General features: G+C 47.8%; 1 protein-coding gene across 1 annotated transcript in view; it reads right to left on the reverse strand.

The window, feature by feature from the left end:
* Window positions 1–21,332, reverse strand: part of PGR (progesterone receptor) — a 174,078-nt gene that overhangs the window by 24,327 nt on the left and 128,419 nt on the right. Inside the window, exons 5-6 of the mRNA XM_040340190.1 lie at window positions 18,022–18,166; window positions 14,449–14,579 (exon numbers count right to left, since the gene is read on the reverse strand). Of these exons, the coding sequence (XP_040196124.1) occupies window positions 14,449–14,579; window positions 18,022–18,166 (276 nt within the window). The remainder of the gene's footprint in view (window positions 1–14,448; window positions 14,580–18,021; window positions 18,167–21,332) is intronic.

The raw sequence follows: 21,332 nt of genomic DNA on the forward strand, positions 1-21,332 counted from the left end.
TTTGCTATAATAAATATCCCCCAAAAACATATATATAAAAAAAAATGTCCTCAGTTTAGGCCGATACATATTCTTCTACCTATTTTTGGTAAAAAAAATCGCAATAAGCGTTTATCGATTGGTTTGCGCAAAATTTATAGCGTTTACAAAGTAGGGGATATTTTTTTTTTTTTTTTTTTACTACTAATGGCGGCGATCAGCGATTTTTTTCGTGACTGCGACATTATGGCGGACACTTCGGACAATTTTGACACATTTTTGTAGCGGGGGGGTCCCGATCGGACCCCCGACCCACGTCTAGGCAGGGACGTACAGGTACGCCAATGTGCCTGTACGTGCCATTCTGCCGACGTACATATACATGCGGTGGTCTGGAAGTGGTTAAGGACCGCCTCCTGCACATTTACATGGGCAGAATGGCACGCCCGCGACCCGGCCTGAAGCTCCATGACCGGGACCCGTGACCCGACTGCCGCTGGAGTCCCGCGATTGGTCCCCGGTGCTGAAGAGCAGGGAGAGCCGTGTGTAAAAACGGCTTCCCCGTTCTTCACTGTGGCGGCGTCATCGATCGTGTGATCCCTTTTATAGGGATACATAATCGATGACGCCACACCTACAGCCACACCCCCCTACAGTTGTAAACACACATGAGGTCACACATAACCCCATCAGCGCCCCCTGTTTTTAACTCCCAAACTGCAACTGTCATTTTCACAATAAACAATGCATGTTAAATGCATTTTTTGCTGTGAAAATGACAATGGTCCCAAAAATGTGTCAAAATTGTCTGAAGTGTCCGCCATAATGTCGCAGTCATGAAAAAAAACGCTGATCGCCGCTATGAGTAGTAAAAAAAAAAAAAAATTAAGAAAAAATGCAATAAAACTATCCCCTATTTTGTAAACGCTATAAATTTTGCGCAAACCAACCGATAAACACTTATTGCAAATTTTTTACCAAAAATAGGTAGAAGAATGCGTATCGGCCTAAACTGAGGAAAAAAATTTTTTTTTTTATATATTTTTGGGGGATATTTATTATAGCAAAAAGTAAAAAATATTGCATTTTTTTTTTTCAAAATTGTCGCTCTATTTTTGTTTATAGCGCAAAAAATAAAGACCGCAGAGGTGATCAAATAACACCAAATGAAAGCTCTATTTGTGGGAAAAAAAGGACGCCAATTTTGTTTGGTAAATGTCGCACGACCGCGCAATTGTCTGTTAAAGCGACGCAGTGCCAAATCGCAAAACATGGCCCGGTCCTTTAGCTGCATTTTGGTCCGTCTCTTAAGTGGTTAAGAACATCTTCTTGAATGGTTATGAATTTTTTATTTCAACTCAGACTTTATTTAGTACAGCGCTGCACAATTACCACTTGTTACTGTTTATTGTTCCCAACAATACTGTGCTAGCTGCTATTTGTAACCCGAGCACAATAGATTTACAGACTTTGAAAGGCTGCTGGCAGCGGGCTGTGCGCACCCCCTGTGGCTCCCGAGCACCAAAACACACCCCATTCATTACGCTGAAGGCTCAAATGCATCTGTGTGCACGAGCCCTAAAAGACCAGCATGTAATCTAGTTTCAGTGGGTATAAATAAGAATAATCCCCTTTAAAATAATCACACGACGTATAGTTAAAGCTGCTATCTGGTGGCGTACGCAATGTTAAGTATGGCCGTCGTTCCCGCGTATAATTTTAAAAATGTTATTTTGTTTGCGTAAGTCGTCCGTGAATCGGGCTGGACGTAATTTACGTCCACGTCAAAACAATGATGTCCTTGCGACGTCATTTAGCGCAATGCACGGCGGGAAATTTAGGGACTGCGCATGCGCAGTTCGTTCTGCGCGGGGACGCGCTTCATTTAAATGAAACACGCCCCCTACTCGCCGCATTTGAATTGCGTGCCATTACGCCGCGAGAGATAGACTACGCCGCCGTAACTTACGGCGCAAATTCTTTGTGGATTTGAAGCTTCAAAAAGTAAGTTACAGCGGCGTAGCGTATCTCCCATACGCTGCACCCATGCAATTCTACGAGGATCTGCCCCCTAGACTGCAATATTTTCCCACTCTTCATTGCAGAACTGTTCAAGTTCAATTAAACTTGATGGTGACCATTTGTGGACTGCAGTCTTCAAGTCATTCCACAGATTTTCAATGGGGTTTAAGTCTGGGCTCTGACTAGGCCATGCAAGGACATTCACCTTTTTCTCCTTCAACCACTGTGTGGTCATTTTTGCTGTGTGCTTTGGATCATTATCATGTTGGAAGGTAAATCTTCTTCACATTGACAACTTTCTGGCAGAGGGAAGAAGATTTTCCTCAAGAATTTGATGCCATTTTGCTCCAATCATTTTTCCCTTCTATCCTGACAAGTGCTCCAGTCCCTGCTACAGATAAACACAAAATAGGATATTGTCACCTCCATGCTTTACTGTAGGAATGCTGCTATTTGGATAGGGGATAGTGAGCTGTATTGGATTTCCGCCAGACATATCGTTTGGTGTTGAGGCCAAATACCGTATATACACTTTTTTATGCTGAAAATGCCCCCCTTGACTTATACTCGAGTCACCTTTTTGCGCCTGATCTCCCAGACTTTGGGGACCCGATACTGGCCAGCAATAGGTTCCCTGGACCCCAAACTTGGCACACATGTAGCCCCACTCTTCCTCTACAAATGTGCTGTCCGGGGGACCTTTGGCCGGGGAGCACAGATTTTTTAAAGCCGGGCACCCCTTTCATAAACTCCCATGTTAATGCTTGTAATTTTTCCGGTGACTTTGGGGACCCGGTATCGGCCGGTCGTAGGTCCCCTGGACCCGGAACTTGTCACACATGTAGCCCCATTTACAAGTGTTCAAAGTTTGTTGTCTGGGAGACCTACGAATCTCTGCAAATTAGGGACTAAGATCCATGTCTTCAGATCTTTGATGAATTCGGCAAGTTCTCTGGGATATGTTTAAATTGGACTAAATCTGCCCTGTTTCCCCTGGACGTAAAAGCTAGGGACCTGGTTCCCCAGACCGCGTTGCAGTGGGTTGAAGAGTTTACCTATTTAGGAATTAGGATCTCTCGGGATCTTCATTCCTTCCATCGTCTTAACCTGAAACTGGTTTTTGAACGCCTTAAGGACCACTGTTCCCGATGGTCCACTTTGCCGCTCAATCTTTTGGGACGTATTAACGTTTTAAAAATGATATATCTACCCAAATTTACGTATGTCTTCAGAAACTGCCCCGTATGGGTCTCCCCTTCCTTTTTTAGGGAATTGGATAGCTGCATTGGCTCTCTTCTGTGGCGGGGGTCGGCCCCTCGATTGGCTAAATCGACTCTCCAGCTGCCTGTTGGCTTTGGAGGGCTGGCCCTACCTAATCTTTTGGTGTATTACTGGGCGGCTATACTGGTGACTGTGCGCTGGTGGTTTCAACAGTCCAGGGCCAATGCGGCTGTCTGCCTTGAGGCGGCAATTGTGGGATCCCTTACTGAGCTCAGCAACCTGGTGTACAGAGGGGTCATGGCGTACCCCTCCTTGCCGGCCCCCTCTAGGACTACACTGCGGGTGTGGGGGATGACCAGGCGCAGTTTCCTATCTCTCGACCGGTGGTGTCCCTTCACTCCGTTGTGGGGAAACCCCTCTCTTAGGCATTTTCGAACTATACCGGATCCAAAATTGTGGGCCAGCTACGGCGTAAAGCTGTTGAAGGACGTTGTCTCTGATGGGTCCTTACTTCCCTTTTGGCAAACAGGTTTGGCCTTCCAGGCTGGATGTTGTTCCGCTGCTACCAGTTGCGGCATGCCTTTCGGGCCCAATTTCAGGCGCCTCCTCGCCTGGGCATGGATGTTGTTGAGGACCTCTTGGCCCAAGACTCCCTAGCTAAGCCCCTCTCAGAGCTGTATGTGACGCTGCTTCGGAAGGATTCTCCGAAGATGGAGTCACTATGGAGAAGGTGGGAGGAAGATATCCGTCCCTGGATAGGGAATCCTGGGAAGATTGTTTTGAGGATAGCTATAAATTGGTGGTATCGTCCAGGGATAAATTGATGCAGACGAAATTCCTGCATAGGGTATACTTTACGCCACGAAGGCTGCATGGAATATATCCGCAACGCTCTCCTAACTGCCCACGATGCCATTCTCCCGACGCTACTTATGGCCATATGATTTGGGCCTGTCCCAAGCTCTCAGACTATTGGGCTGCCATTTTTGACTTTATGAATGTCCGTCTGCATTTAGATATCCCGATTTCTCCTGCTTTGGCCCTGCTGGGAATACAGGATGATGACCAGAGGCCACGGTATACTAAGCTTCTATTGTCAATGTTGCTCTTTTATGCCAAAAAAAAAAGAGATTTTTAATACAGCTTACCTGTAAAATCTTTTTCTTGGAGTACATCACGGGACACAGAGCGACATTCATTACTATATGGGTTATATGGAGTACCTTCAGGTAATGGACACTGGCAATCTCAAACAGGAAATGCCCCTCCCTATATAACCCCCTCCCATAGGAGGAGCACCTCAGTTTTGTAGCAAGCAGTATGTCTCCCAAAATGGTCCCCATAAGAGGGGTGGGAGCTCTGTGTCCCGTGATGTACTCCAAGAAAAAGATTTTACAGGTAAGCTGTATTAAAAATCTCTTTTTCTTTATCGTTACATCACGGGACACAGAGCGACATTCATTACTATATGGGATGTCCCAAAGCAATGCTTACAATGAGGGGAGGGAGAACATCTCCAAGACAAAAGGATTTAATTTAGAGATATACTCAAATCATAATAAATCCAACTTAGTTGAGAAAAATAATCTTAAATTTTAAATTTAACTCAAAAAAGAGGAGCCCCCGGAATCCGAGGGTCTCAAACTGCAGCCTGCAGCACTGCCTGCCCAAAGGCTGTATCAGAATTCCTTCTTACGTCCAACTGGTAGAATTTTGTAAACGTGTGGACAGAAGACCAGGTTGCCGCCTTGCAAACTTGAGCCATAGAGATCTGGTGGTGTGCTGCCCAGGAGTCGCCCATGGCCCTAGTAGAATGAGCCTTTAATGATACTGGAGGAGGCAACCCTTTCAAGCCGTAGGCCTGAGTGATTAATTGCTTAATCCACCTAGAAATGGTGGACTTTGCAGCTGCCTGCCCCTTCTTGGGCCCATCCGGTAATATGAACAGCACATCTGTTTTCCGGATCTTCTTTGTAGCTTTAAGATAGGCCTTCATGGCCCTGACGATATCCAAGGTATGCAGCAACCCTTCCTTTCTGGAAGTAGGTTTAGGGAAGAAGGATGGTAATACCAAATCCTGGTTCAAATGAAAACTGGATATAACCTTCGGTAGGAAGGAAGGATGAGGGCGGAGAACGACCCTGTCCTTATGAAAAATAAGATATGGTTCCTTACAGGATAAGGCCGCCAGTTCCGATACTCTTCTTGCGGAAACTATGGCGACCAAAAATACTAACTTCCTTGTCAGTAAAACCAAAGGAATTTCAGCCAACGGCTCAAACGGTTGTTTCTGTAAACTTGACAGAACAAGGTTTAAATCCCACGGGCAAAGCGGGGATGTAACTGGAGGTTTAATACGTAAGACCCCTTGAAGGAAGGTCTTAACCAGCGAGTGGGTGGCCAGCGGCCGCTGAAACCACACTGACAGAGCAGAAATCTGTCCTTTGATTGTGCTTAATGCCAATCCTTTATCCACTCCTAGCTGGAGAAAACTTAAAACTCTATCAATGGTGAATTTGCGAGGAAGCCATAGCTTGGACTCACACCAACCTACATAGGCCTTCCAGACCCTGTGATAAATCACCCTAGAGACCGGTTTCCTGGCTCTGATTAGGGTAGAGATTACTTTCTGAGACAGACCTCTACCCCTGAGAATCAGGGATTCAGCTTCCAGGCCGTCAAATTTAGATGCCGTAAGGCAGGGTGGAGGATCGGACCTTGCGATAGCAGGTCTGGCCGTAGAGGAAGAGTCCAAGGGTCTCCCACTACCATCCTTAAGATTAGTGAGTACCATGCCCTTCTGGGCCATGCTGGAGCTACCAGGATGACTGGTATGTGCTCCACCCTAATCCTGCGCAGCAGGCGGGGTAGTAACTGAAGCGGGGGAAACGCATAAAGAAGTTTGAACTGATGCCAAGGGCAAACCAGCGCATCGGTTCCGCAGGCCATCGGATCCCTTGAGCGGGACATGAACCTGTCTAGCTTCTTGTTGAGTCTCGATGCCATGACATCCACGTCCGGCACTCCCCATCTTTGGCAGAGTGCTTGAAAGATTTGTGGATGCAGAGACCATTCCCCCGGCCATAGAGTCTGGCGGCTTAAGAAGTCCGCCTGAAAGTTGTCCACTCCGGGAATGAATATTGCCGATATGCAGGGCACATGAGCCTCTGCCCATAGGAGAATCAAGCTCACCTCTCTCTGAGCGGCTTGACTCCTGGTTCCCCCTTGGTGATTTATGTATGCCACAGCCGTGGCATTGTCTGATTGAATTCTCACCGGGAACCCCTGCAATTTTGACGTCCAAGCCCTGAGGGCTAGTCGAGCAGCTCTGAGCTCCAAGATGTTGATGGGCAACTGCTCCTCTGGCTTTGCCCAAGTACCTTGGCGAGTGCAACCATCCAAAATTGCTCCCCAGCCTGTCAGGCTGGCGTCTGTGGTCACTATCTTCCAAGCCACTGGGCTGAAAGATCTCCCCTTCAGTAGGTTCTGAGGGTCTAACCACCAACACAGACTTTGTCGGACTCTTGATGAGAGCGGCAACGGGATATCCAAGGCCTGTGGCCTTCTGCTCCATGCTGACAGGATGGCTGCCTGCAGGATGCGAGTGTGACTCTGGGCGTATGGTACCGCCTCGAATGTGGCCACCATCTTGCCTAGTAACCTCATACATAGGCGAATAGTCGGTTCCTTTTTGCTTAGAACCAGTAGGATTAATTCCTTGATGGCTTTGACCTTCCTCAGAGGTAGAAACACTCTTTGTTGTTCTGTGTCTAATCTCATGCCGAGATATTCCAACTGCCTTGTGGGCAGGAAAGCTGACTTTTCTCGATTTAGGACCCAGCCGAACTTCTCGAGGTATTGGACCGTGAGGGCCACTGCTCGCTCCAAGCCGGGAGACGAGTGATCTATGACTAGGAGGTCGTCCAGGTATGCTAGGATCGTGACCCCTTGGATCCTTAGTTTGGCTAGGATTGGAGCTAGGACCTTCGTGAACACCCGGGGGGCCGTAGCCAACCCGAAGGGAAGCGCCACGAATTGGAAGTGACGCGAAGCCACCATGAATCGTAGATATTTTTGATGTGGCTGATAAATTGGAACATGAAGGTAGGCATCCTTTATGTCTATGGACGCCATGAAGTCGTCCTTTTGGAGTGTGGCAGCTGCTGACCGCACGGATTCCATCCGAAATGAGCGGATCTTTAGGTATGCATTTACCATCTTTAGGTCCAAAATTGGCCTGACATCTCCATTGGACTTCGGGATGATGAATAGGTTGGAGTAGAAACCTAGTCCCTGTTCCAGGACTGGTACCTCTACTATTACTTCCTGGGAAAGTAGATGATTTAATGCCGACATTAATGCGGCTCCTTTCTCCGGATCGTTTGGAATCCTCGACTCCTGGAAATGAGGAGGAGGAAACTTTAGGAAATCTAATTTGTAGCCCGTGGCCACGGAAGACCGTACCCACTCGTCGGGAATGCTGGCTTCCCAAACCTCTGAAAAGAGTCGCAGCCTTCCCCCCACCTTCGTGGGTGGGGGCGCCCCTTCATAAGGGCTTGGGGGCTGGTTTTGCTGGTTTGCGAAACCACTGCTTTCTGCCTCTAGCAGCCTGTCCTTGAGACTTGCTGTTGAAGCCGAAGTTTTCTTTTGCAGGAGGCCGTCGATACTGTTTGGCATTAGAGGGCCCCTGCCCAGGGGAGTACTGTCGTTTAAACGCAGGCCCCTGAAACTTCTTCTTAGTTGGCAAGAGAGTACTTTTGCCGTTTGAAATGGTCTGAATGTATTTATCTAGGTCTTCTCCGAAGAGTCGTCCTCCATAGAAGGGAAACCCTACCAGGAGCTTCTTGCATGGGGGCTCGGCCTCCCAGCTCTTTAACCATAAGAGTCTTCTCATATGGATAAGGGATAACGATAAACGTGACGCTTGCTGGATAGAATCCTTAATTGCGTCTACTGTAAAACATATGGCCCTAGGGACATCCGAAAATTCTTCTGCCTGCTGGGCAGGAATAAGTTTAAGCATCTGCTTAACTTGATCCGATAATGCTTGAGCAACCCCAATCGCAGCCACCGCTGGCTGTACTACTGCCCCTGCCGTAGTGAAGGAGTTCTTAAGTAGTGCTTCCAAGCGTTTATCAACTGGATCCTTGAATACCTGTATGTTTTCTACAGGGCATGTTAACGACTTGTTAACACATGAGATGGCTGCATCCACTGCAGGAGTAGCCCATTTCTTGGAAAATTTATCTTCCATAGGATATAGGGCAGAGAATCTTTTAGGTGGTAAGAAGATTTTATCTGGCTTGTTCCAATCTTGGAACAAAACTCCCTCTAATAGAGGGTGGATCGGAAACACTGCATTGCTTTGAGGCGCCCTCAGTGAGCCCAAAGCTGAAACCGTCGATACCTGGAGATCTGGTACTGGCAAGTTGAATGCATTATGGACCAAGTCCGTTAAGGCTTGAATCCACCAGCCCTCCCCTTGGGAGACTGCTCCAGACTCCTCTGTATCCGGATCTTCGATCCCTGAACCTACTTGGTCCTTGTCCAAGAGATCGTCCAATTCCCCTGAGGAAAGGACCTCCTCTTCTGAGGGTCCACGCTCGGGCGACGGAGATCTAATCCGTTTACTGCCCCGCATAGCTGTGGCTATCATTTTTCCCATTCTTTTCTCCATCTCTCTTAAAGAGGTGAGTAATACCTCGTCCGTGACCATCTTAGGGTTGGACTGACCCGCGCCAGCTCCAGCCCCAGATCCCGATGGCCCCAAGGCTCCCTGAGGGGAAAGCAGCGGCATAGCTTTGTCCGAGACCTCAGACTCTCTGGGGGAATCCCCACCTCTTGTACCCTCTGACCCGGATGCCATGGTACAATACCGAGGTACACCTGCTACCTATTGGTACTTGAAACTATAAAAGTTAATTGCCCAAACACCTGTTTGGGGGATAAAAAATGCTTCCTCTCCCCTAGATGACCTTTTTTTTTTTTTTTTTTTTTCAAATCCAGGAAAGAAAAATCATTCTGTCCCCCTGAGTAGTATTGCAAGAAAAACTATGAGATGGAAAGAAACAGCCTATTTCTAGGCTTGAAAACAGTCTTCTGAAGACTGCAATATTCTTTTTGGCCACTGTGTGTCCTCGGCGCCCCGTGCTGCCGCTCTGGTCTTTCCTCCCCAGTTCCAATGTATCGAATGCTGTTTGGAACGAAAAGGAAGGGCCGCCCCTTCCTAAAACCACTGACCCGCCCTTCCCCCCTCAGCTAAACGGCGCGAATTGCGCCTATAACACGTGAACGCGCGCGCGCGCCCGCCGATAGGGGGGGGGGGTTGGGGGGAAGGGAGCCTCTCTGCTCCAGCTGGAACCACGAGGAGGTCAGCGTTTTGCCTGCTTAGCAGGCTCTGAGGAGGAAGACTGATGGAGCATCGCCTGGAGGCTTGCAGGTAAGCATAGCTCTCTGACACACACATACATTTTATATTACACAGGCCCTACTCAAATGCTTTTCCAACACTACAAGGGAGGTCACTTCTTATGGGGAAAAAATACACATAGAGCCATCCTATCATTAAGATATGTGACTAGTTTGCCAGATGCAGCGCATAACTTTAGGCATGTCCCCTGTGACCCCCCAGAAAAAACCTGCTAAGAACCAAGTTCCGCAAGTTTTCCCCTCACTTACCTGCTCCATGCCGCAGGACTTTGCCAAGCAAGAGGCCCAATCTTCCCCCATCTCCGTGGGGATGTCTAGACCTTAAGGCCCTGGGTTCCTATGAAGGATCCACTGTCCTGGGCCCATATAGCACTCTGGCAACAGAAACATTAGGCACCCAAAGGTTTCTAAGTTCTGGGCCCAGGGTCCAGCTCTCTAAAAAGAAAAGCATTATGGGCTATACCCCAAGGGTTTGGGGTCCGGTTACTGACCACTTTAGCGCTGAGGCCTTTGGACAGAACCGGTTAGCTCACCTAATCCCAAGGATGCGGAGGCAAGCTAAACCATGACCAACACCTAAGACACTGGCGTAAAAACTGAGGTGCTCCTCCTATGGGAGGGGGTTATATAGGGAGGGGCATTTCCTGTTTGAGATTGCCAGTGTCCATCACCTGAAGGTACTCCATATAACCCATATAGTAATGAATGTCGCTCTGTGTCCCGTGATGTAACGATAAAGAAAGTGATTCTGTTTAAATGGAATTCTAGGGCACCACCCACAGTGGGGGCCTGGATGGACTCGGTTAATGCTGTTTTGCTTTTATACAAGCTGGCATACATCAATAGAGGGTGTCCGTTGAAATATGAGCGGGTATGGATTAACCCCATTTGATCCTGACCCGGTTGAGTTTTATTCCCCTATGTGGTTGCTGGGTGTGGGCTTCCTTTTCCTTGTTTGTTAAAAGATCCATGTCTTTCCCTAGTAAAAGCACCTCCCACAGTACACAAAAACACTGGCTAGGAACACCATGAACCCTTTGATCACCCTAGATGTTAAAACCCCTTCCCAGCCAGCATCATTAAAACAGTGACAGTGTATATTTTTAGCAGTGATCACTTTATTAGTGTCACTGGTTCCCAAAAAGTGTCAGAAGTGTCAGCGCCACAATATCGCAGTCCCACTATAAGTCGCTGATTGCCGCCATTACTAGTAAAGAAATAAAAATAAATAAATAAAAATATCCTATAGTTTGTAGACACTATGGCCTGGATTCTCAAAGGAGTTACGCCGGCGTATCTCCAGATACGCCGTCGTAACTCTGAATGTGGCCCGTCGCAACTCGGCGCCTGATTCATAGAATCCGATACGCCTCACAGTTGCCTAGACACGAGCGGCGTAAGTCTCCTACACCGTCATATCTTAGGGTGCATATTTATGCTGACTGCTAGGTGGCGCTTCCGTATATGTCTGCGTCGAATATGCTAATTAGCTAGATACGCCGATTCACGAACGTACGTGCGCCCGGCGTATCAAGATACGTCGTTTACGCAAGACATACGCCGGCGTAAAGTTACCCCTCATAAAGCAGGGGTAAGTCATGTTAGGTATGGACGTCGGAAACGTACGAACAGCGTCGTATTTTACGTTGTTTGCGTAAGTCGTCCGTGAATGGGGCTGGACGTAAGTTACGTTCACGCCGACTAGGCATTGAGCGGGCGTAATTTAATTTGAAAATTCGACGTGATACTGAGCATGCACGCGCATTGGCCGTTTTCGAAAAAATCGTCATTTACGTGGGGTCATGATTAGTTTACATAAAACACGCCCCCCCCTGTTCCTCATTTGATTTAGGCGCGCTTACGCCGGCACATAAGTTGCGGCGGCATAGCGTAACTAGGATATGCTACGCCCGCTTACATTTACGCCGCCCTACGAGAATTTGGGCCTAGAACTTTTGCGCAAACCGACTAATATGCACTTCTTGGGATTTTTTTTTTACCAAAAAATATGCCACAGAATATATATTGGCCTATGAATGAAGACATTTTTTTTTTTCAATTTATTTATTTGATATGTTTTATAGCAGAAAGTAATAAATATTGGGCCAGATTCACAGTAGAAATACGCCGGCGTATCTACTGATACTCCGGCGTACTTTCAAATTTGCCGCGTCGTATCTTTAGCTTGAATCCTCAAACCAAGATACGACGGCTTTTGGCTTCGATCCGACAGGCATACAGGATCGTAGGTGTAATACTTTGGCGCCCGCTGGGTGGAGTATGCTAATTAGCTTTTTCCGGCGATTCACGAAGGTACGCGCGGCCGTCGCATTCTCTTACGTCGCCGCTAGTCGGCTTTTCCCGGCATATAGTTAAAGCTGCTATTTTGTGGCGTATAGATAGACCTGCCATGTTAAAGTATGGCCGTCGTTCCCGCGTCGAATTTTGCATTTTTTTTTTTTGCGTAAGTCGTCCGTGAATAGGAAAGGACGTAACTCACGTCTACGTTCAAAAAATGACGTCGGTGCGATGTCATTTCGCGCAAAGCACAGCGGGAAATTTCAAAGCGGAGCATGCGCAGTAGGTTCGGCGCGGGAACGCGCCTAATTTAAATGATCCACGCCCCCTACCCAGATCATTTGAATTAGGCGGGCTTGTGCCGGAGGGATTTACGCTACGCCGCCGCAACTTTACAGGCACGTGCTTTGTGAATCAAGCACTTGCCCGTAAAACTTGCGGCGGCGTAACGTAAATGCGATACGTTACGCCGTTGCATATGTACCTGAATCTGGCCCGTTGTTTTTTTTTTTTTTCAAAATTGTTTGTCTTTTTTATTTTATTTATAGTGCAAAAAATAAAAAACGCAGAGGTGATCAAATACCAAAAGAAAGCTCTATTTGTGGGAAAAGGGGGACATAAATTGTATTTGGGTAAAGCGTTGCATGACCGCGCAATTGTAATGCAGTGCTGTATCGCAAAAAATGGCCCGGTCATGAAGGGGGGTAAATCTTCCAGAGGAGGAGTGGTTAAAAGGAGGGGGGGGGTGATTATTTTCTATATCCGTTGTATTATAAATGTGTACTTAACCATTTTCCTAGAGCATGTGTCTTCAAACTATGGCCCTCCAGTTGTTCAGAAACTACAATTCCCATCATGCCTAGTCATGTCTGTGAATGTCAGGCCTCGTACACACGGCCGAGGAACTCGACGTGCCAAACACGTCGAGTTCCTCGGCGAGTTCAGCCCTGAAGCCGCCGAGGAGCTCGGCGGGCCGAGTTCTCCCATAGAACAACGAGAAAATAGAGAACATGTTCTCTATTTTCTCGACGAGTTCCTCGGCGGCTCCATCGGGCCGAAAGTGTACACACGACAGAGTTTCTCGGCAGAATCCGGCTCTGACCGAGTTTCTCGCTGAATTCTGCCGAGAAACTCTGTCGTGTGTACGAGGCCTCAGAGTTTTACAATGCCTCATGGGATGTGTAGTTCCGCAACAGCTGAAGGGCCGTAGTTTAAGGATCCCTGGCCTAGAGCTTTGAATATCCACTTCCCGACCGCCTCATGTAGATATACGTCGGCAGAATGGCACGGACAGACACATCAACGTACCTGTACGTGCCTGCCTAGACGTGGGTCGGGGGTCCGATCGGGACCCGCCCCCGCTACACGCGGCGGTCGGGTTCCCTCGGGGAGCGATCCGGGACGACGGTGCGGCTATTTGTTTATAGCCGCTCCGTCGCGATCGCTCCCCGGAGCTGAAGAACGGGGAGAGCCGTATGTAAACACGGCTTCCCCGTGCTTCACTATGGCGCTGCATCGATCGAGTGATCCCCTTTATAGGGGAGACTCGATCGATGACGTCATTCCTACAGCCACACCCCCCTACAGTTGTAAACACACACTAAGTGTACACTAAATCCTGCAGTGCCACCTGTGGTTAACTCCCAAACTGCAACTGTCATTTTCACAATAAAGAATGCAATTTAAATGCATTTTTTGCTGTGAAAATGACAATGGTCCCAAAAATGTGTCAAAATTGTCCGAAGTGTCCGCCATAATGTCGCAGTCACGAAAAAAATCACTGATCGCCGCCATTAGTAGTAAAAAAAAAAAAAAAAAGAAAATGCAATAAAACTATCCCCTATTTTGTAAACGCTATAAATTTTGCGCAAACCAATCGATAAACGCTTATTGCGATTTTTTTTACCAAAAATAGGTAGAAGAATACGTATCGGCCTAAACTGAGGAAAAAAATAATTGTTATATATGTTTTTGGGGGATATTTATTATAGCAAAAAGTAAAAAATATTGCATTTTTTTCAAAATTGGCGCTCTATTTTTGTTTATAGCGCAAAAAATAAAAACCGCAGAGGTGATCAAATACCACCAAAAGAAAGCTCTATTTGTGGGGAAAAAAGGACGCCAATTTTGTTTGGGAGCCACGTCGCACAACCGCGCAATTGTCTGTTAAAGCGACGCAGTCCCGAACTGTAAAAACACCTTGGGTCTTTAGGCAGCATATTGGTCCGGGGCTTAAGTGGATATAAGACGATTTCATGTTTCATTTAACATACCATAGCTGCCCCAAGGTTGCTCTGGCTTTCCATCAGGACCATAACTAGTGATGTCATCATTAAAGGGGACATTTTTGAAATCTAGAGTAAGAGGGGTGAAGCAGAATCTACTCTCCATAGTTGTTTTGTTTCCTAAATGTATTCTGATTGGCGTTTTTAGGTGTTTACCTGCAGTATCAGTAAAAGTGTGATGGTTTGTGCTCCCCTTCCACCTACATGTACCTACTTGTATTCAGAAGCAGAAGAGCCTTCATGCACAGGAACTCCTCATGGCTGATCTGTAATTTCACAAACTCCTGCGGCAGCTGCCTCATTGCTATACAGAGGGAATAAAACGAGGAATCTTTCATTCTTTGTCTGAGGAAACAAACATTTGACAAGTGTTATGTCCAGAAATACTTTCCCATATTCTGTGATGTTGGTGATGATGAAATGAGACCCAGTAGGCTCATGAAATGAGATTCAGTAGACTTGTGTCCTCGCTCCTGTTATATTTCTGAGCGACAACACACTGAGTTCTTGGAAAAATAAAAATATTAATACTAAAGGATTCTGCAAAGGGATCATTTAGACCAGCTGCAGTTGCATGCTGCTTTTTTAATCACAGAATGGACGCATATGCAAAAAAACAAAACAAGAATGTTTTTCAGTGAGCACTATGGTTCTTTAATGTGAGTTTGAAATAAAGTACAGCAAACTGCTTCCAGTGGTGGCTGGTGGGTTGTTTTTTGGGGGGTGACAAACGCCCCCCCGGGCCGCCTGTGGAGCGGCACTAGCACAACTGCTAGCTATCCCCCCTTGCGTGGCACGGCACTAACACCCTCCCCCCTCCCCACCACCCACTGTCCTTACCATGGATGCAGGCGGTGAGAGCAGTAGTCAGAGCTGCTGTGGCCGTCTTCCAGTGTGTCTGGCTCCGGTGTCCTCTCCTGGAGTCCTCTCTGCGGTGCATCTCCTCTTTGCTCCTCCCGGCGCCAGGCGTCCAATAGGAGCGCCTGGTTACTTCAAAGTACCGATGCTAGTTAAATTTAGAGGGAGATCAGAGTGTTAACTGACTCTGATCCAGTTAATGTGTTTAAATCTGGGTCTCTGTCTCAGCTTGGCTGTGTTGTGGGCTCATTCTGTCCACTCAGGCAGGAGTGGCGCAAGAAGTGTTAGGGCCTGTACACACGATCAGTCCAAACCGATGAAAACGGACTTATTGGAATCCGGGAGCCTCCTTTAATAAGGGGGCCCCCCAATGCCGGCCCACACCCTAGGTGAATAAGTATGGGGTACATCGTACCCCTACCCATTCACCTGGTGGAAAAAAAAATGTAAAAAAAACACACTACACAGGGTTTTTAAAGTAATTTATTAGTCAGCTGCGGGGGCCCCCCTCTCTGCTTTAGCTCTTTTACGAGGGGGGGCCCTGCTTCTTCGATGTCTTCTGTCGGGGGTCCCGGTCTTCACCGCCGTCTAGTTCTCTTTCGCCGGGGGGGGCGCTTTCTTCTTTAGCTCTTTTACAGCGGCCCCCTCCCAGGCTTCTTCAACGTCTTCTGCTGGGGGGGGCGGGTCCCGGTCTTCATCGCCATCTGGTTCTCTTCTGCAGGGGGGGTCCCGGAGCATTATGGGACTGTGACGTCATAAGAGGCCTATATAAATCGGTGCGAGCCGCGCACACGGCATTAGAGCGGGAGGAAGCGACGTGTCAACATCGAAGAAGAGAAGAAGAAGGCAGAAGGCAACAGAAGCCTGGGCAATCCCCCTCGTAAAAGAGCTAAAGAAGAGAGCGGGGCCCCCGGTGAAAGAGAACCAGACGGGGGTGAAGACCGGGACACCCCCCCCGTGGAAGAGAACCAGACGACGGTGAAGACCGGGAGGGGGACGCTGTAAAAGAGCTAAAGAAGAAAGCACCCCCGGCGGAAGAGAACTAGACGGCGGTGAAGACCGGGACTCCCCCCCCTGCAGAAGAGAACCAGACAGCGGTGAAGACTGGGACCCCCCCCCCCCCCTGGCAGAAGACGTAGAAGAAGCCCGGGAGGGGGCCGCTGTAAAAGAGCTAAAGAAGAAAGCGCCCCCCCAGCGGGAGAGAACTAGATGGCGGTGAAGACCGGGACCCCCCAGCAGAAGACATCGAAGAAGCAGGGACCCCTCATAAAAGAGCTAAAGAAGAGAGGGGGGCCCCCGGAGCTGACTAATAAGATATTTAAAAAACCCTGTGTAGTGTGTTTTTTTTTTACATTTTTTCCACCAGGTGAATGGGTAGGGGTACGATGTACCCCATACTCATTCACCTAGGGTGGGGGGCCGGCATCGGGGGCCCCCTTATTAAAGGAGGCTCCCGGATTCCAATAAGATCCCCTCCCGCAGATCCCAGCAACCAACGGCCAGGGGTTGTCGGGTTGCCCCCCTGCCCCCCCTGCCCCAAAGCACCTACCCCCCATGTTGAGGGCATGCAGCCTGGCACGGTTAAGGAGGGGGGTGGGTGCTTGCTCTCCCCACCCCCTTTCCTGACCGGCCGGGCTGCTGCTCGGATACGGGTCTGGTATGGACCTTGGGGGAAAACCCGTGTTGTTTTTTTGGCGTACGGGTGTTCACCTAAAAATCCATAGCAGACCCAAGGGCCTGGTATGCTCCTGTAGGGGGAACCCATGCCGTTTTTTTATTTGAAATTTGGCGTGGAGTTCCCCCTCAAGATTTATACCAAACGCAGCTGACACAGTGCACTGCGGTTACCTGCGGTTATGTGCCGATAGATGCAGGATTTTGCAGCTGGACGCATCCAGTTCTATTTTTTCTATTCGCACAAAACCGCAGGTAACCGTAGTGTGTGAATGATGTCATAGGAAAGCATTGTGTGCTTCTAGCTGCGGTAAAATCCGCAGCTAAAAGCACCATTCTATCTATCCATGTGAAAGGGGCCTAAGTGGCTGATACCAACCCATGGTATCAAAATGGAGAAAATAATAGAATTTTACTGTTATGCCGCGTACACACGGTCGTTTTTTGTGATGAAAAAAAAAGTCATTTTTTCTCATGAAAAAAAACTACGTTTTTCAAACTTCATTTAAAAAAACGACGTTGCCTACACACCATCGTTTTTTCAAAATGCTCTAGCAAAGCGCGGTTACGTTCAGCACGTACGGCGACACTCTGTTCCATTCACTGCCATAACTTGCTTCTGAGCATGCGCGGGTTTAAAAACGTTGTTTTAAACGTCGTTTTAGCTACACACGGTGATTTTTTATGACACAAAAAAACGACGTTTTGAAAAACGACATAAAAAATTGAAGCATGCTCGAATTTTTTTTTTGGTCTTTTTTGAGAAGACATAAAACAAAGTTTTCCCCACACACGGTCATTTTAAATGACGTTTTTAAAAATGTTGTTTTTTTCATCACAAAAAACGACCGTGTGTACACGGCATTAGGATCTGCATTCACATTGGGCTGTGCATATAAAAAGTTTGCATAGAATTTCACCCAATAAAAGTGCATATGCACGAATGGGACAGCCGCCACCTGGGTGCCAAATGGCATTTTTTAAATAGGGAAGTTGAACCAGCTCTCAAATTTTCATTGTTGGAAATTCCGACAGAAAAAGTCCGATGGAGCCTATGCACGGCTGAAATGTCCAACCAAAAGCTCACATCAAACGTTTCTTGCCGGAAATTCCGACCGTGTGTATGCGGCATTAGTATTTGGCTTGCAGGAACTTTTAGATAAAGGGACCATAGAATGAAAAAAATGAAAACAAAAATAATTTGCTTTTAGTTTGACAATTTTGAAGTAAAATGTAATATAAAAGAAATACTCACTCATTCAGAACTAGATCTGGTGCAAAGTAAAGCATCTGCCCACTGACATGCTTATAGGATCTCCATCCCATAGCAAACACCATCAGACTCATCCAGGAATATTGCAGGAGGATAATCTGATCATCAATGTGCATATTTCTAAAGCCTGGGGAGATAAATGGATGGTAACATTACAAAGTATGGGCTGCTAAAGCTCACATCGGTTAGTAAGTACAATTTAACGTCAGTCTAAATAATGGTGTCACGTGGCCAGAGATGTATTATGGCCTAGGCCGACAAGGCCCAGGCCTAGGGCGGCACTTTGCGGGGGCGGCGAAAAAGCAATCCCACCCTGTCCCCCTATGCTCATCCCAACCTGTCTCCCTGTGCTGATCCCACCCTGTCCCCCTGTGCTCATCCCACCCTGTCCCTCTGTCCTCATCCCACCCTGTGCTCATCCCACCCTGTCCCCCCTGTGCTCATCCCACCCTGTCCCCCTGTGCTCATCCCACCCTGTCCCCCTGTGCTCATCCCACCCTGTCCCTCTGTCCTCATCCCACCCTGTCCCTCTGTCCTCATCCTCCCCTGTCGCCCTGTGCTCATCCCACCCTGCCCCCCTGTGCTCATCCCACCCTTCCCCTTTGTGCTCATCCCACCCTGTCCCTCTGTCCTCATCCCACCCTGTCCCCCTGTGCTCATCTCACCCTGTCCCCCTGTGCTCATCCCACCCTGTCCCCCTGTGCTCATCCTACCATGCCCCCCTGTACTCATCCCATCCTGTCCCCCTGTGCTCATCCCACCCTGTCCCTCTGTCCTCATCCCACCCTGTCCCTCTGTCCTCATCCCACCCTGTTGCCCTGTGCTCATCCCACCATGTCCCCCTGTGCTCATCCCACCCTGTCCTCATCCCACCCTGTCCTCATCCTACCCTGTCCCTCTGTCCTCATCCCATGAAAATGACAGGGCGGGTCTTAAAAAGGAAGGGGTGCGTCATATATAAAGTAGGGGGTGCGTGAGTTTCACCAGGCCTAGGGCAGCACAAAACCTAAATACACCCCTGCACGTGGCCTATGATGGATTCTTCAAAAATTCCTGGGGACCCGGAAGGGAGAGATACATTTGGCCTTCCTTTAAAGTCCAACACCAGGAAACTCTAAAATTCTCACTTGCAGTGAAGCTATGCCCGCACTGTGAGGATTGACTGTTTAGTCTAGTGAAAAGTAAAAGCAGTTTTATTTATTCGATTCTCCCCTCCCCCAACAGAAAGTTCTCCCCCCGTGCTCTGGCAGTAGACTTTGCATGCGCCCAATGCAAGTCTAGGGATGATGCCAGGACCTTAGGCCACTAGAGAATGGGAGACAAGACACTGCGGGACTGGTATGGCACACAGAGCCACGGAGGATCGGGTAAGTAAATCTACTTTTCCATACTCCCTAGACTAAGGTGACCAGATTTTTAAAATGTAATCCGGGGACATATTTTTTTTTACTAGTAATGGCAGCAATCTGTGGCTCTCTGCCCGTCGCCGCCCGCCTCACAGCTCGTCGAGTCTTACTCTCCGAGCCCCGGCTACTACTGGGTGGGGAGCAGAGGAAGATCACTCCTCCAGGAAAGGAAAGGAGATAGGCAGGCAGGCGGCTGGCCGGGACTTGCCACGGACGAGCCAACGCAGAAGAACATGCGAGCGGAGCTGGATGGGCATGCACCCGAAACTGACTAAATATTCCCTCCTCTCCGACCATCACATGATCATCAGAAAGGGGTACAGATAATGGAAAAAATACACCCCCTAAGCTAGTAGGAGCGGCGGAGCTGGGGTGTGTAATTCAGATTTTTTTTTATTAATTCTGCACTGAATGTCCTTGAAATTGCCCCAGCCCCTGTTCAAATCCAATGCGGGGACAAAACCGGGGACAGATTTGGTCCGGGGACAGTGTCCTCAATCCGGGGACTGTCCCCAGAAACTGGAGATGTCTGGTCACCCTACCCTAGACCTTAATAAGCATTTAGTTCTTGCAATGTGGGAACAGCTCCACTGCAAAAGAGAATGTTCAAGTTGAAATGCTTCCAGTAGTTTTATCTGAGTGCTTCTGATTTGCATCTGACATACTCCTTCCAACAAGGCCCAGGCCTAGGGCAGCACTTTGCAGGGGGGGCGGCATGAACACCGGCTTGTGCTACACTTTTAGTGTAGTGCCAGTCTTATGAGGTGGACTGGGCCGCAAGACCGGTCTGGCGCCCCCATAAAGTGGCCGCACTGATGCTGGTATGATAGGGATGACGCAGACACATGGGACACTGACATGGTCACCTATACCTGGCAGGTAGGTAGTAGGACTCTCCTGCAATCATTTGCTTGTGTCAGTTGTACATATTAAGGAATCTTAATTTTATTTCTGTTGATTGCTGATGAGAAAAATAAACAGATGGATTTATTCCTGCCCCCAATTCTTCCTTTGCTCACTGCTTGGAACACATATGCCCCGTACACACCATCACTTTATGTGATGAAAAAAAACGACACTTTCTGTGAAGTAAAAAATGACGTTTTTGAAACTTCAATTTTCAAAGACGAAGTTGCCTACACACCATCGTTTTTCTCACAATGTTCTAGCAAAGCGAGGTTACGTTCACCACGTTTTTCCATTGAAGCTCGCTTCATAAGTAGCTTCTGGGCATGTGCGGGTGAAAAAACGTTGTTTTAAACGACGTTTTTTGCTACACACGGTCAATTTCTGTGAAGTAAAAAACAACGTTTTGAAAAACGACACATAAAATTGAAGCATTTTTTTTTGGTCGTCGAAGACATAAAACGACGTTTTCCCCCACACACGGTCAATTAAAGTGACGTTTTTAAAAACGTAATTTTTTTTCATCACATAAAGTGATGGTGTGTACGAGGCAATACTGTACCTTCATCACTGTGCTATATGTTTTCTGCTGCACCACTGGCCTGATTATATCCTCTTAAGCCCTGTACACACAATCGTTTTTTTCCGATGAAAACAGACCGATCGTGTGTGGGCCCCATCGTTTTGATTTCCATCGGTGAAAAAAAATAGAACATGTTTTAAATTTTTCATATGGATAAAAAAAACGATAGAAAAATCCGATCGTCTGTATGGAACTCCATCGGTCAAAAATTCACGCATGCTCAGAATCAAGTCGACGCATGCTTGGAAGCATTAAACTTCCTTTTTTTTTCGGCACGTCATAGTGTTGTACATCACCGCGTTCGGACACGATCAGATTTTTGACTGATGGTGTGTAGGCAAGACTAATGAAAGTCAGCTTCATCGGATATCCGACAAAAAAATCCATTGGATTAGATT

Source organism: Rana temporaria, chromosome 2 (assembly GCF_905171775.1).
Source record: "Rana temporaria chromosome 2, aRanTem1.1, whole genome shotgun sequence".
Taxonomy (NCBI): Eukaryota; Metazoa; Chordata; class Amphibia; order Anura; family Ranidae; genus Rana; species Rana temporaria.